The sequence below is a fragment of the Aotus nancymaae genome, unplaced genomic scaffold (assembly GCF_030222135.1).
Source record: "Aotus nancymaae isolate 86718 unplaced genomic scaffold, 86718_ANA_hifiasm-v0.15.2.pri h1tg000058l, whole genome shotgun sequence".
NCBI classification, from domain to species: Eukaryota; Metazoa; Chordata; class Mammalia; order Primates; family Aotidae; genus Aotus; species Aotus nancymaae.
This window is the reverse complement of record NW_026988472.1, coordinates 10,920,083-10,937,458: the sequence shown is the minus strand read 5'-3', so window position 1 is coordinate 10,937,458 and position 17,376 is coordinate 10,920,083. Positions and strand designations below refer to the sequence as shown.

The 17,376-nt window shown below is 42.0% G+C and overlaps 1 protein-coding gene across 1 annotated transcript; it reads left to right on the top strand.

Annotated features, from left to right (window-relative positions):
• The first annotated feature begins 712 nt into the window (after positions 1-712).
• On the top strand, positions 713-17,343 carry LOC105710698 (zinc finger protein 630). The gene is given in 8 exon segments (XM_021667547.2): positions 713-791; positions 8,252-8,440; positions 14,266-14,392; positions 14,665-14,760; positions 14,987-15,436; positions 15,439-16,616; positions 16,618-16,657; positions 16,660-17,343. Coding segments are annotated over 7 exon segments (2,010 nt in total). The 5' UTR covers positions 713-791; positions 8,252-8,425; the 3' UTR covers positions 16,764-17,343.
• Positions 17,344-17,376: the final 33 nt, after the last annotated feature.

Below are 17,376 nucleotides of genomic sequence, written 5' to 3'. Positions count from 1 at the left end.
TGAGGAGAGGTGGGCGGGTGTGTGTGAGCACCCTGAGTGGCTGCGTGATGTCAAAGGTCTTTTCCCTTTCTTCAGACGTTTTAGTAATCCGCTTCTGCAGAGGAACCCCCCTGGGGGGTGCTCTGTCCGGCCTTTCCACTTCCCCTCCTTCTCACCCGGCCGTGTCACCAACCGCGCCTTTGCTCAGGCCGAGTCTCTTCTGGTGGCCGGGAACGCCCACTCACCCGCCCGGGACAGTCGCGGCCCTTCCAAGCCTCACACTGCTTTTATAGGACCAATTCCGAATACCCGAACTCGGAGATATCACGGGGACTGCCCCCGGACCCCCAAACGCACCTCTCCTTCAGCTGGAATGGGAGCCTCCAGAAGCAGTGCGAGGCCACGGCCAGAGACAGAGGTCCTGGGGCTGGCGGAATGACGCCATTTTTGTTACTGGTAGAGCTTGGCTTCGCGGCTGTTTCGGAGCCAGCGAAAGACAAGCTCCCGCGTCACCCTGACATCTTCCCGCGAGGACTGGAAGGCAAATGGCCTTTCAGGGGATGTTGAATGCATTTGGGCAGGCGGGGGGCGCCAAGCCCGGCTCGAGAGCAGAGCCGAGGTGAGGGGCCTGGCTGAGTGCAGCGGGTCTAAGTGATGAGTGATGGATGGGGACAAGTGGAGGGGCTAAGGAGGGTGACGTGGAGAACAGTGATAGGGGAGTCTGTGGGACCAGGGGTAACAATATGTGGGTTACGCAATTGGAAGTTTGTAGGGTGATGGGGATCTGTGCGGTGTTTGATGATGTCTGTAGGGTGAGTGATGGGGCTTCTATGGGATGGATGGTGAGGGGAGTCCGGGGTGAGTGAGGGGTTGTCTGTAGGATGAGGGATGCTGGTCCGTGGGATGAATGGATCTGGGGATCTGGGTGAGGGATGAGAGTCTATGGGGACAACAGTGGGAGTGTGTGGAGTCAGTGTTGACATTCTGTGGGCTCCATGATGGGTGGCTCTTTCAGATCAATAATATGTCCATGGATAAACAAAAATCTCTGCTCTTGTGGTGTCGACGTTTCGATACAGCGGTTTGATTTTTATTTCCCTCATGACCAGTAAGTTTGAGCACCTTTGCTTATATGGATTCATTACTTGGAGCACCTCTTTTGTGAGAGGCCTGTTCAAGTCTTTTGTTCATTTTTCTGTTGGGCTCTCTGCCCTTTTCTTACTGATTTGTAGGTTTTTTTTTTTTTTTAGACCGAGTCTCGCTCTTTCACCCAGGCTGGAGTGCAGTGACATGATCTCGGCTCACTTCAACCTCCACCTCCCGGGTTATAGCAATTCTCCTACCTCAGTCTCCCCAGTACCTGGGATTACAGTAGCTGGGATCACAGGCGCCTGCCACCACGCCTGGCTAATTTTTCTGTATTTGTAGTAGAGACAGGGTTTGGCCATGTTGGCCAGGCTGGTCTCGAACTCTTGACCTCAGGTGATACACCTGCCTTGGCCTTCCAAAGTGCTGGGATTACAGGTGTGAGCCACCTCACCCGGCCAGGAATTGTTTTAAAATATCCTGATACCACTCCTTTAGTAGTGGTATGTGTTTTGCAAATATCTCTTTACAGTTTTTGGCTTCTCTTTTCATTTTATGGCTTTAAATATGAAGATTTTAAGTTAATTTTGAAATGTAAAGCACATTCTTCAGTTAAAAAACAGACAATGTCCTGTGGAATTTAGGCGGAGAACTAATTTTTTAGGGCATCCGGAAGCAGTTAGAGTTGTAGCTCTGAAAATCTTAGTGCCAGGACAGCTTGGGAGGAGTTCTTTACTTTTTGTTCTTCTACCACCTCACTCTAAATCACTGGCAGTGGATCTTGGACAACTCATGAAACCTCTCTAGGCCTCAGTTTCCCCACTGTGAAATGAGGATAATAGCAGGGCCTACTCTGTGAGGCTTGGGATGAGAAGTGAGTTAATACCTGATTGTTACCTATTCGCCATAGTTTTTTAGCACCGATGCACCAATTTTGTATATATTTCACGGATCTTCCTTGAACTCAAGGTTACTGCTGCTCATGTAATACCACAGTCTTTAAATACAAAGATTTTGTTGTTGTTGTTGTTGTTTTTTAAGACGGAGTCTTGCTCTGTCACCCAGGCTAGAGTGCAGTGGCGCCATCTCGGCTCTGCAAACTCCACCTCCCGGGTTCAAGTGATCCTCCTGCCTCAGCCTCCTGAGTAGCCAGGATTACAGGCATGCACCACCACGCCCGGCTAATTTTTGTATTTTTAGTAGAGACAGGGTTTCACCATGTCAGCCAGGCTGGTCTTGAACTCCTGACCTTGTGAGCCGCCCGCCTTGGCCTCCCAAAGTGTTGGGATTACAGGCGTGAGCCACCGCGCCCAGTCAGGAATAAGGTTTTGTTAGGTAGGGTTGAGCTTTGGAGGGCCGCAAACCATTGTAATATCTAAGGTTTTTTTTTTTTTTTTTTTGCCTCCAACAACTAAGTTTTGACTCCTTGGGGGCAGTATCACCCCCATTAAGAATGCACGATCTGGTTGTCTTTCTTTTCTTTTCTGTTTTTTTTTTTTTTTTCCCAGACAGGGTCTCTGTCGCCCAAGCTGGAGTGCAGTGGCATGATCTCAGCTCACTGCAACCTCTGCTTTCTGGGTTCAAGTGACTCTCCTGCCTCAGCCTCCCAAGTAGCTGAGCCTACAGGTGTGCGCCACCGTGCCCGGCTAATTTTGTTTATTTTTTGTAGAAACGAGGTCTCACTATGTTGCTCAGGCTGGCCTCACACTCCTGGGCTCAAGCATTCCTCCTGCCTTGGCCTCCCAAAGTACTGGGATGACAGGTGTGAGCCACCACCCCTGGCCTGTTATTCTGTTATTAAACAATTAGGAACACATTCTTGTGTTCTCTCTTTTCTTCATTTTACAGCGATATTTCCATGCCATTAACTTAATTTCCATAGTACTACTTAGATTATTTCTATGGTAATACTTAAATATAAACCTTTCTTATAGAAATTTTCAAACATCCACAAAAATAGAGGGAATCGTATAATGGACCCCCATTATGCCCACCACCCAGTCTCATCAGTCATCAACTCACAGCCAATCTTGTTTTATCTAGACCAGGGGTTGGGAAACTGGGCAGTGGGCCGAATCTGACATGCTGCCTTTTTTTTTTTTTTTTTTTTTTTTAAATACAGCCATGAGCTGAGAATGGTTTTCATACTTTTTATCATTGGAAAAAAATCAAAAGGAGAATAATATTTTGTGACCCATGAAAATGATGTAAAATTCTTTTTTTTTTTGAAGAAAAAAAAGGAAGAAAGAAAGAAAAAAAAGGAAGAAAGAAAGAGAGAAAGAAAAAAAAGAATGAAGAAGAGGAAGAAAAAGGAAGAGAAAGAGGGAGAGAGAACGGGGAGTATTGCTTTATTGCCCAGGCTAGAATGCAGTCTAAAAATGGGAATTGAAAATCTCTTTTATGCCAATAATTGTGCTTAACAATGGAGACAGGAAGGAATAAGGGAAGAAAATAACAAACAAACAGCCAACCAATATTTCATTTAAACCTATGAAATGCTATGCAATTATTGAGGAGTGATTTACTTCCAATTATGTAGTCACTTTTGGAATAGGTGTGATATGGTACTGATAAGAATGTATGTTTTGTGTATTTGAAGTGGAGAGTTCTATACATGTTTATTAAGTTTACTTGTTCCGGATCTGAGTTCAAGTCCTGGATATCCTTGTTAATTTTCTATCTCGTTGATCTGTCTAATACTGACAATGTGATGTTACAGTCTCCCACTATTATTGTGTGGGAGGCTAAGTCTCTTTATAAGTCATTAAGAACTTGTCTTATGTATCTGGGTGCTCCTGTATTGGGTGCGTGTATATTTAGGATCGTTAGCTCTTCTTGTTGCATTGATCCTTTTACCATTATGTAATGCCTTTCTTTGTCTCTTTTGATCTTTGTTGCTTTAAAGTCTATTTTATCAGAGGTGAGAATTGCAACTCCTGCTTTTTATTTATTTATTTATTTTTGCTCTCCGTTTGGTTGGTAAATCTTCCTCCGTCCCTTTGTTTTGAGTCTTTGTGTATCGTTGCATGTGAGATGGGTCTGGATACAGCATAATGATGGGTTTTGGCTTATTATCCAGATAATAATATATATGAGTTTAATAGTGCCATTTGATGCTAGCTGGCTGTTTTGCCCATTAGTTGATGTAAGTTCTTCATTATGTTAATGCTCTTTGCTTTTTGATATATTTTTGGAATATTTTTGGAAAGGCTGATACTGGTTGTTCCTTTATATGTGTAGTGCTTCTTTCAGAAGCTCTTGTAAAGCAGGCCTGTTGATGGTGAAATCTCTAAGTATTTGCTTGTTCACAAAAGATTTTATTTTTCCTTCACTTGTGAAGCTTAGTTTGGCTGGATATGAAATTCTGGGTTGAAAGTTCTTTTGTTTAAGGATGTTGAATATTGGCCCCACTCTTTTCTGGCTTGTAGGGTTTCTGCTGAGAGATCTGCTGTAAGTCTGATAGGCTTCCCTTTGTGGGTTACCTGACCTTTCTCTCTGGCTGCTCTTAGTATTTTCTCCTTCATTTCAACCCTAATGAATCTGACTATTATGTGCCTTGGGGTTGGTCTTCTTGAGGAATATCTTTGTGGTGTTCTCTGTATTACCTGGAGTTGAATATTGTCCTGCCTTACTAGGTTGGGAAAGTTTTCCTGAATAATATCCTGAAGAGTATTTTCCAACTTGGATTCATTCTCTTCGTCACATTCATGTACGCCTATCAAACGTAGATTAGGTCTTTTCACATAGTCCCATATTTCTTGGAGACTTTGCTCATTCCTTTTTATCCTTTTTTCTCTAATCTTGACTTCTCGTTTTATTTCATTAAGTTGGTCCTCGACCTCTGATATCCTTTCTTCTGCTTGATTGATTTGACTGTTAAAACTTGTGCATACTTCGCGAAGTTCTCGTGTTGTGTTTTTCAGCTCCATTAATTCACTTATATTCCTCTCTAAATTGTCTATTCTCGTTAGCATTTCGTCAAACCTTTTTTCAAAGTTCTTAGTTTCTTTGCATTGGGTTAGAACAAGTTCTTTTAATTCACAGAAGCTTCTTATCATCCACCTTCTGAAGCCTACTTCTGTTAAGGGAACGCACTCGTTCTCCATCAAGCCTTGTTCCATTGCTGATGAGGAACTGTGATCCCCTGTAGAGAGAGAGGTATTCTAATTTTGGGTATTCTCAGCCTTTTTACACTGGTTTATTCCTGTCATTGTAAGTTTATCCACCTGTCGTCTTTGTGATTACCGACTTTCAAATTAGGTCTCTGAGTGGACGTCCAACTTGTTGATTCCCAGCGCCGAAATCTGAGCAATCCACTGCGCCGGCCAAAACAGTGGTGTTAAGATTGATGGTGCTTTTCTGCACCAAGAACTGCCGCGCCGAGGCACTAGCAAAACCGCCGTGCCGGCCACAAGAGTCGCGCTGGCGACCCGTGGGACTCCTCCGCTGGGAATCTCCTGGTCCTTGAGCAACAAAAATTCGTCTGAAAGTGTGGTGTCCTCTCGTTCTCTGCACTTTCACTGGGAGCTACAATCCCGAGCTGCTAGTGATCAGCGTCTGAAAGTGTGGTGTCCTCTCATTCTCTGCACTTTCACTGGGAGATACAATCCCGAGCTGCTAGTGATCAGCGTCTGAAAGTGTGGCATCCTCTCATTCTCTGCACTTTCACTGGGAGCTACAATCCCGAGTTGCTAGTGATCAGCCATCTTGGATCTCTTTATTTATTTAGTTAGTTAGTTATTTATTTTTTCATATTAAACTTTTTGTTAAAACAGTCCTTACAACATATTTAAAATGTCATGTTCCACAGTCAGATATCTAAGAAAAAAATCTATATGCAATTATTGGCACACAAATTTAAGAACATAATTAAAACCAAGCAAAATCTCTCTCTCTCTGTATTTATATATCTATATACGTATAGATATATACCCATGCAGATAGATACGTCTTCAAATTCATTTCAGTGACCTGGAATATCTGAGGTTTCAAGTTGTTGGTTTTCCAGATAGTACAAAACATTTTCCATCCACTTTATAAGGGACACGGCATATCCAGAAAGAGTAACTTTGGTTAATAAATTCTGTCTCCCAAAGATCAAACAGAAGTCCTGAATGGGATTAAGGCTTATCTTCAGAGGCTTCTTCCAAGTGGAGATTGGTCTGTGATGTAAGGAATGATTCCCACGTAGCAAGGCACTGTTCATAGTAGTGGATATTCTCCTCAGCCATATCTGTAAATGCTAACTTGATATCATTTTGCATATTTTGTTTCCATCTTTCCCAGTCTGCTTTCAGGGCATTATTAGCACATTCCACTTTATCTTCGAGTTTTCCAATCTCCTCTGGAAGCAGATCAGCATCTGCCTTTTTGTAGGTCAAAGCTTCAACTTTGGAATCCAGTAATGATGTGAAATTCAAATCTCAGTGCCCCAAAATTATGTTTTATTGGAACACAGCCAGTGAGCACCTTTAGTTTATGTATTGTATAGTACTACTTTCAACCTGCAGTGGCAGGGCTGAGTAGTTACAGCAGAGACCACAGATCCCACAAAATCTAAAACATTTACCATATGACTCTTTTACAGAAAAAGTTATTCAAGTACTCATCTAGGCCACCCTTTCACTTCTTCCTCCAGAATGCCCTTCCTTCCTTCCTTCCTTCCTTCCTTCCTTCCTCCCTCTCTCCCTCCCTCCCTTCCTCCCTCCCTCTCTCTTCCCTCCCTCTGTTCTTTCTCTTCTTTCTTTCTTTCTCTCTCTCTCTCTCTCCCTCCCTCCCTCCCTTCCTCCCTTCCTTCTCTTGCTGATTGCCCAGGCTGAAGTGCAGTGGCTCAATCTTGGCTCACTGCAAACTCCACCTCCTGGGTTCAAGTGATTCTCATGTCTCAGCCTCCCTAGTAGCAGGGATTACAGGCGCCACCACCACGCCCGGCTAATTTTTGTATTTTTAGTAGAAATGGATTTTACGATGTTGGCCAGGGTGGTCTCAAACTTCTGGACTCAAGTTGTTTGCCCACCACAGCCTCCCAAAGTGCTGGGATTACAGGTGTGTGCCACCACGCCAGGCTAATTTTTTGTATTTTTCATAGAGATGGGGTTTCCCTATGTTGCCTAGGCTGGTCTTGAACTCCTGGGCTCAAGCAATTTGCCTGCCTCCGTCTCTCAACATGCTGGGATTACAGGTGCGCACCAACGTGCCCAGCTGATTTTTGTATTTTTTAGTAGAGATGGGGTTTTGCCATGTTTCCCAGGGTGGTCTCCAATTCCTGAACTCAGGCAGTCCACCCACCTTGGCCTCCCAAAGTGCTGGCCCACTGCGCCTGACCTGTATATAGTTCAATGACTTTTTACATGTGTAGTCTTTATTATTTTGAAACAAATTCCAGACACATCATTTCATCTATACACGTTTCATTATGTAAAAAATAAAGCCTTAAAGGTCGATTTTGTTACCCTAAGGTAAAATAATTAACAACAGTATCTTCAGATAATCAATGGTTAAATTCCTTAATGTTATCAAATATCTAGTCGGGGTTCAAACTTTCATGATTATCTAAAAATTTCTTTGTCTGTTCAAATTAAGACCCAGACAAGACCATACTTTACATTTGCTGGCGATGTTTCCTTTGCCTCTCTTAATCATCTAGAGTGTTGCTTTCAAGCGTTGCTTTTTTTTTTTTTTTTTTTTTTTAGGGAGACGGAGTTTCGCTCTTGTTACCCAGGCTGGAGTGCAATGGCGTGATCTCGGCTCACCGCAACCTCCGCCTCCTGGGTTCAGGCAATTCTCTTGCCTCAGCCTCCTGAGTAGCTGGGATTACAGGCACGCGCCACCATGCCCAGCTAATTTTTTTGTATTTTTAGTAGAGACGGGGTTTCACCATGTTGACCAGGATGGTCTCGATCTCTTGACTTCGTGATCCACCCACCTCGGCCTCCCAAAGTGCTGGGATTACAGGCATGAGCCACCGAGCCTGGCCCCTAAGCGTTGCTTTTTTAAGTGTTGCTTTTAATCATCTAGAGTGTTACTTTTTACCTGCCTTTCCAGCCTTTGGAGCTTCCATAATTAATTTTCCCATTCTTTAGTGCTGGGCATTTATGTTATTTTCAATAATATGATGTTAAAGACAAAACCGTGTTGAAGGTTTCTGAGGTTAAATATCTGTATGCATCCATGATTATTACCTTAGGGCAAAGTTCCAGATATGGAGTTACTGGCTCAGATGAGAAACACAAGTCAGCAATGAATTAACAAGCAACACATTGTCACATCCAGCTATTGAAGAGTGGTTAACTCAGCTTCAGCTCTGAAGACTCTTTGCACTCCACCCCACCCCCAATTGCTTTCCAAACAGAAACAAAAAATGATTGAGTCCCAGGTAAGTTACTTGTTTGCCACTTGGTTTTCCCACAACAAATGGGAAAGGGCAATTAGTTGAAAATAAGGATTAGAGAAATTTAGAGAGAGTAGAAGATCAACAGGCAAAATTGCTGTGAAGATACACAGATCATCTGGTCTTACTTCATAGAAACTGAGCTAAACATTTTGACTATGAGCCTTCTGGCAGCTCCAGTGAAAAGGTTAACATCACATGATCAGTTATGTGCTCTTCATTTTCCACAAAGAGAAATCAGTCCAGTTCCTTAGCAAGTCAAGATTTCTGGGACTTTAACTTAAGAAATTTTGTTCCTGAGTTTTCCTGAAGGCCAGTGGTCTTCAGTTCAGGGTGGCATTGTCAGTAGTAGTTCTAAAGAGACTGTTTAATTAAAGTTCTCTGGCAGGGGTTTGGAGGGTGGGAGAGTTTCCTGGTTTATGGCTGCTTTACTGTCATCTCAGAGTTTGTGGGGTCTCGACCCAACTCAAGGCCAGTTCCTTCTCTGCTCCTCCAGTTTCAGTCTGGTTTTTTTTTTCTTCCCTCCCTGCAAAGGTAATCTGATACATGGGGCAAAGAACATAAACAATATAGTTAAAAAAAAGAAAGTGAAATATCTCCAGCCTCACCTCTGCCTCCTTCCCTGGCATAACTAGCATTATCTGGTTTGAGGAGAATCTCTTTTCTTTATACATGTGTAACTCCATCTATGTGTGTAGATGCATTGTCAGTGTGTGAAAGTGATATTATTGTCACGCATTTTTTCTTTACCACACACGAAAAATACACACACTGTTTCTGTTCTGTTCTGCAACTTTCTTTTCTCCTAAAATTTAGTTTTTTCTTTCTTTTTCTAAAAATTTAGTTTTTTTACATTTTCTTATGGAAAATTTTAATTTTAAACATATACGAAAGTAGAGATTTTAGTGAACCCCTTTGTAATTACCCATCTGCAAATATTATGAACTGATAGCCAAGCTTGTTTTATGTGTCTTTTATCCCCACCCACTCCTATCATCATCATCATCATCATCATCATCATGATCTAGCCAATCCCTTGTTAATATTTTGTTTAGGGTTTATACTACTATGTTTATGAGACATAGGGGCCTATCATTTTACTTTCTTGTATTGTTCCCGTCACATTTTGACATCCTGTTACATTGGCCTCATGTTGGAAAGTATTCTCTTTATATTCTCCGGGAAAATTTGGGTAATATTGTTATTATTTCCTTCTTAAATTTTTTTTTGAGATGGAGTTTCGCTCTTGTCGTCCAGGCTGCAGTGCAAAGGAACAATCTCAGCTCACTGTAACCTCCACCTCCCAGGTTCAAGCGATTCTCCTGCCTCAGTCTCCCAAGTAGCTGGGATTACAGGTGCCCGCCACCGTGCCAAGCTAACTTTTGTATTTTTAGTAGAGATGGGGTTTCACCGTGTTGGGCAGGCTGGTCTCGAACTCCTGACCTCAGGTGATCCACCCACCTCAGCCTCCCCAAGTGCTGGGATTATAGGTGTGAACCACTGGGTCTGGCCTATTTTTTTCTTAAATGTTTGGAAGAGTTCTCCAGTGAAGCCATCGGGATATGGAGTTTTCTTTGTGGGAAGGTTTTAAATGATATATTCAATTCATTTAAAAGATATACTACCATTCAGATTTTTTATTTCTTTTTCTGTCCGGTTTGGCAAATTGTAATTTTCAAGTGATTTGTCCAGTTCATCTAAATCAGGGGTCAGCAAACTTTTTCTGCAGAGGGACAGATAGAAGTGTCTGAGGCTTTATGGGCCATACGGTCCCTGTTGCAACTCTTCAAATCTGCTGTTTTAGGTATAAAGCAGCTATCGACAATATGTAAACCAATGAGCTTGGCTGTGATCCAATAACACTTTATTATGGACACTGAAGGTTGGATTTCATATAATTTTCATGTGTCACAAATATTCTTCTTCTTTTGACTTCTTTTCAATCATTAAAAATGTAAAAACTGGGCCAGGTGCAGCTACTCACACCTGTAATCCCAGCACTTTGGGAGGCCAAGTTCTAGAGACGGGAGTTCTAGACTGACTTGAGCAACATGGCAAAACCCCATTTCTACAAAAAAATACAATAATTAACCGGGCATGCTGACGTGCACCTGTGGTCCCAGCTACTCATGAGGCGGATGTGGGCGAATCACTTGAGCCCTGGAGGAGGAGGTTGCAGTGAGTCAAGATTGTTCCAGTGCACTCCAGCTTGGGTGATAGAGCAAGACGGTCTCAAAAGAAAACGTGTAAAACCAGTTTAGCTTGCAGGCCATTGAAAAACACATGATGGGCTAAATTCGGCCTGCAGGCCATAGTTTGCTGTCCTCTAATCTACATTGTCAAATTAATGTCCATTAAATATCCATTTAATGTTTGCAGGATACCAGAACCTTGTTGTTGGGCTGTAAACAAGTTATTTCTAAAATATATAATAGTGGTTGGGCATGGTGGCTCACACCTGTAATCCCAGCACTTTGGGAGGCCAAGGCGGGTGGATCACCTCAGGTCAGGAGTTTGAGACCAGCCTGGCCAACATGGTGAAACTCAGTCTCTCTAAAAAAAAAGGCATAAAATATACAATAGTAATAGTAATAATGAGAATCATAGCTACTATTTGCCCAGTGCTTACTGTGTGCCAGGCACTGCTATTAATAAAATATCATGGAATTAACTCATTTAATTTACCCAGGAACCCTCTGTGCTAGGTACCATTGTTATTCCCATTTTTCAGATGAAGAAAGTGAGGCAGAGTTCACACAGCTAGTACATGGCCTAGTCAGGACTCTAAAGCAGTGAAGTCACAAATAAAATGACCTTATAAAGACATCTTTTTATATTTGTGAAGTATTTGTGTAGGCCACATTCTTAGACATGAGTGTGCTAGGTCAGAGGCACTCATGTTCATAAATTTAAAGAGTATTTTTCATATTGTATATATATATTTTTTGAGACAGAGTCTCACTCTGTTGCCCAGGTTGGAGTGCAGTGGTGTGATCTCAGCTCACTGCAACCTTGGCCTCCCAGGTTCAAGCGATTCTCCTGCTTCACCCTCTTGAGTAGCTGGGATTACAGGTGCCCACCACCACACCTGACTAATTTTTGTATTTTTAGTAGAAACGGGGTTTCACCATGTTGATCAGGGAGGGCTTGAACTCCTGACCTCAGGTGATCCACCGGCCTTGGCCTCCCAAAGTGCTGGGATTACAGGCCTGAGCCACTGTGCCTGGCCCAAATTGTATTTCAATACTGTGTAATCAGCTTACACATGTGACCACAAATTGTTTACAAGAAAGCCCACCTATTTCCAGTGTTCCCCCTCCCTCCTGCCACCATTATCCATCATCTGTATTTTTCTTTCCTGTTATTTTTATGAGTAAGTATTATATCTCATGTTCATTTGCTTTTCTTTAGCGATTAAATAAGATTCAGCATCTTTTCACATATTTATTTTAAATTTCGTATTTCTCTGTGAATCCCTCTTTCCTTGTCTTTGCTTATTGTTTTCCAGGAGCTTTTTGTATATGGATGATCTTGAAGTGCACATTGCAAACCTTTTTTTTTTTTTTGGCCAGCTGGTGATTTCTCTCTCAACCTTTTTGTCTGTCTCCCCTCAACAGAATATAAACTCCTTCAGGGAAGGTGTTTTTGCCAGTTTTTTTTCCTGCTGTACCCCCAGTTCCTACAATCACTAGGTACGCAATAACCGCTAGCTGAGTGAATGAATGTTTTTTTTCACTTAACGTTATCTTAGATATTGTGGCATATCAATTAATGTAGAGCTTCCTTGGTGCTGTTTTTTTTTTGAGACAAGTTTTCACGCCAGTTGCCAGGATAGAGTGCAATGGCACTATCTTGGTTCACTGTAGCCTTGACCTCCCAGGCTCAGGTGATCCTCTCACCTCAGCCTTCCTAGCTGGGACTATAGGCCTGTGCCACCACACCTGGCTAATTTTTTGTAGAGACAGGAGTTTTTGCCATGTTACCCAGGCTGGTTTTTTTTTTTTTTTTTTTTGAGACAGAGTCTCATTCTGTCACCCCAGCTGGAGTACAGTGGCATGATCTTGGCTCACTGCATCCTCCACCTCCTGGATTCAAGCAATTCTCCTGCCGCAGCCTCCTCCCAAGTAACTGGGACTACAGGCATGCGTTACCATGCCCAGCTAATTTTTGTATTTTCAGTTGAAACAGGGTTTAGCCACGTTGGCCAGGCTGGTCTCGAACTCCTGACCTCAAGTGATCCGCCCACCTAGGCCTCCCAGAGTGCTGGGATTACAGGTGTGAGCCACCACATCTGGCCCCTTCCCTGTTGCTTTTTATAATTGCATATAGTATTCCCTTATGGGGATTGTAGCATCATTTATTCGTCCAATCTCCCATGAGGTTGTTTCCATTTTTTTGCTATTGTAAATAAATAATACTGTAGAGCAGTGTCTTCACATGTGTCATTTGGTCACATTTATGAATATTTATGTAGAATAACTTCTAGAAACCAAATTGCAAGTCAGAGGATGTGTACATTATAAATTTTGATAGGTATTGCCAAATTAATTGCCTTCAAAATATACCGTATACCACAGACAATTTGAGTATGCATTTCTTGATATCTTCACTAACTTGCACTGAGTCACTATGACTTCTCTCACAGTCTTAGCATTTGGTCAGTGACTTGTCAAATGCCCACCTTTGATAATATGTAAGGGAAAAATGGTGTCTTGTTTTAGTTTGCATTTATCTTCATGTGAGTGAAGTTGAGCATCTTTTTACATGTTTAAAAAACATTTGCATTTTATTTTCTGTGAATTGATTGTCATGTCCTTGACCGTCGTATTGGTGTGTTCTCATGCCACCATAAAGAAATACCCAAAACTGGGTAGTTTATAAAGGAAAGAGGTTTAATTGACTCAGTTCCACATGACTGGGAAGGCCTCAGGAAACTTACAATCATGGCGGAAGGAGAAGCAAGGACCTTATTCATATGGTGGCAGGAGAGAGAAGTGCCAGCAAGGGAAACGCCAGACACTTATAAAACCATCAGATCTTCAGAGAACTCACTCACTATTACGAGAACAGCATGGGGAAACTGCCTCCATGATTTAATCACCTCCCTCCCTTGACAAGTGGGGATTGCAATTTGAGATGAGATTTGGGTGGGGACACAGAGCCAAACCATATCAGCCATTTAAAGAAAAAGTTATTGGTCTTTTTCTTCTTGCTTTGTAGGAGCTCTCTCTATATTTGGAGGAAATTAGCTTTTTGTCCATCCTATCTGTTGTGTGTGTAATTTTTCCCTAGTTAGTCATGTCCTTTGAGTTTACTTATGATCTGTTTTGCCATGTAACACATAAAGTAGTCACGTGTATCAGTGTTTTCATTTGTGGCATCTGGGTTTTGGGACATGCTTAGAAGAATCTTCTCCACTCAAGGATTATTTTTTAAAACCTCTCCTGTCCTTATTTTATAGTTTCTCTTTTTTCATTTAAATTTTTGTCATATCTTTAATTTCTTTTTGTGTTTAGTGTGATGTAGGAAATCCAGTTACATTTTTTGCTTCTGATATCTCTCCAGTTTTGAATAATTTGTTTTTCCATATCTTTTTAAAATGCTACCTTTATTATGTATTAAATTTCCCATTTTTATTTGTATCTATTTCTAGACTGTTCTGTTCCACTAACTATTCTTGCTAATGGCAGGATTTTACATTGTTACTATCATAAAGTATGCTAGGCAAAGTGCAAAGTAGGCATTCTATATGTATTGCTATGGTAAAAATCACCAGAACAAGCAGATTGTACAGGAATGTTCTGTTGTAGGAACCAGTGACATTTGAGGATGTGGCTGTGGACTTCACCCGGGAAGAGCGGCAGCAGTTGAATCCTGCTCAGAAGACCCTGCATAGGGATGTGATGCTGGAGACCTATAGTCATCTGGTCTCTGTGGGTAAGGGCAGATTCCCTTTGTACCAACGAATCAAAGCCTACTCATCCTTCTTTAGGGTTGTCAATATCATGACTTTTATGATATTCCTTTAACAGAATGTGTTCTTTTACAGTTTTAGTTTTTCATGTTTATACTTTTGTTATATCTAGAATTTATTTTTGCGTTGTGGTGTGAGTTAAGGATCCAACTTGGCTGGGAGGTCCCTGCAAGTGCTTCTTTTCATGAATTTCTGAGCTGCCAAGGCCAAAGCCACTACAATTTTCTCTTACCAGGGTGTTCAGGTATAAAACCAGAAGTAATCTTTAAGGTGGAACATGGAAAGGACCCATGGATCAAAGACAGTGAGTTGTCAAGGTGGATCTACCCAGGTAAGTGAGAGTTGGGTAGATGGTCAAGAGGGGATCTTCTTCTTCCTTGACATCAGTTACCTTCTTTTTCTCATAATGTATCAGGCCTCCTTTATAACGTTCATTCTACAACAGCCACCTTCCTAGTACCTCTGTTCATTGCCAACTGTTCGTGTGTGTGTGTGTGTGTGTGTGTGTGAGTATGTGTGTGTGTCTATTTGATTTTGCCTCTTTGTTCTTCCTTCAGACAGAGAGAAAGGCCTTAAATCTTCCCAGCGGATCATTTCTGGAGAACTTTTATTTCAAATGGAAATACTAGAAAGAGCCCCAGAGGATAATTCATTGTACTCTGTTTTAAAAATCTGGCATATTGATAATCAAATAGATAGACATCAAGGAAACCAAGACAGAGTTTTGAGGCCGGTCACAGTCATCGGCCATGAAACACTGACTGAGGAGACAGATTCCAAATACAGTGCGTTTGGGAAAATGTTCAATCGGTGCACAGACCTTGCTCCTTCAAGTAAAAAATTTCGTAAGTTTGATTCATGTGAAAATAGCTTCAAGTCTAGTTCAGATTTACTAAATTATAGCAGGAGCTATGCAAGAAAGGACCCCATTGACAGATTTGGATGTGGGGGACCACCTAACTATAATGCTTCCTGTTCTGTACCTGAAAAGGAAGGCTTCATTCATACTGAATGGAGCCCTGTGGAGATAGTCAATGTGAAAAAATTCTCAGTCTTAAGCAAGCCCATATTCAGTATAAGAAAGTTCAAGCCAGAGAGAAACCCAATGTTTGTAGTATGTGTGGGAAAGGCTTTATCAAGAAGTCACAGTTCATTATACATCAAAGAATTCACACTGGAGATAAACCATATGTATGTGGAGATTGTAGGAAAGCCTTCAGTGAGAAATCAAACCTCATTGTGCTTCAGAGGATTCATACTAGGGAGAAATCCTGTGAAAGTACTGAGTGTGGAAGGGCATTCTCCCGGAAGTCACCTTTCATTGTTCACCGGAGAGTCCACACTGGAGAGAAACCCTCTGAATGTTTTGAGTGTCCAAAAGCTTTCTCCCAGAAGTCACATCTACTTATTATTATTATTATTATTTTCATTTCTTTTTAGTCACATCTAATTATACATAAGAGAGTTCATATAAGAGAGAAGCCCTTTGAATGCGGTGAATGCAGGAAAGCCTTCTGTGAGACATCTCACCTTTTTATACACCGGATAACTCATACTGGGGAGAAACCCTATGAATGTACCGAATGTGGGAAGACTTTCCCTCGGCAAACACAGTTCATTATACATCAGAGAACGCATACTGGAGAGAAGCCCTATGAGTGTAGTGAATGTGGGAAAACTTACTGCCAACAGTCCCACCTCATAGGACATCAAAGAATTCATACAGGAGAAAACCCTTATGTGTATACTGACTGTGGGAAGGCCTTTTCTCAGATCTCACACCTCGCTGGCCATCAAACGCTTCATACTGGAGGGAAACCTTATATGTGTACTGAACGTGGAAAATCCTTCTCTCAGAAATCACCTCTTATCATACACCGGAGAATTCATATAGGGGAGAAACCTTATGAGTGTGGTGAATGTGGCAAAACCTTCTCCCAGAAATCACCCCTCATTCATCAGAGAGTTTACACTGGGGAGAAGCCCTGTGAGTGTACTGAGTGTGGGAGGGTCTTTTCCCTGAACTTACATCTCATTCTACATCAGAGAGCTCCTACTGGAGAGAAACCCTATGAGTGTAGTGAATGTGGAAAAGCCTTCTGTGAGAAGTCTCCACTCATTATACATCAGAAAACTCATCCCAGGGAGAAATCCCCTGAATGTACTGAGTTTGGGATGACTTTTTATCCGGAAATCACAGATGATTACACATCAGAGAAGACACACTGGGAGAAGCCCTCCAGATGCAGTGACTGTGGGAAGGCCTTCTGCCAACATGTATACTTCACTGGGCACCAGAATCCATACAGGAAACACACCTTGTATGTATGCTGATTGTGGGAAGGCCTTTTCCCAGAAGTCAGTCCTCATTGTGCATGGGAAAACTCACATTAAAGAGAAATGGTGGCAACTTCTCAACTGCAGAATAGACTCATATGTTCCTCAGGACATATGATCTCCCTTCCACAGAACGATTTGGTTAAGCGCTCAGAATGCTTTCAACACCATAAATATGGAATCGATTTGCTCACCCTCAAACTATCTCAGCCCCTTTCACAGAACAAATATATCTGGAAGAATTAGCGCTACGTTGGTGTTGTCTGGTCCTTCAATGCTTTATAGAACTCTCCTGTGAATTTATTTGGGCATGGTGTATGATTTGAAGGGTATCTGTTTGTCATCTTTCTCTATTTTTTCCATCATATTTTTCTGTTTAGATTATATATGCACTTATTTATTTATTTAGAGACGGAGTCTCACTCTGTTACCCAGGCTGGAGCACAGTGGTGTGATCTCAGCTCACTGCAACCTCCGCCTCCTAGGTTTGAGTGATTCTCCTGCCTCAGCCTCTCGAGTAGCTGGGATTACAGGCACGCACCACCAGGCCTGGCTAATTTTTGCATTTTTGGTAGAGATGGGGGTTTCGCCATGTTGGCCAGGCTGGTCT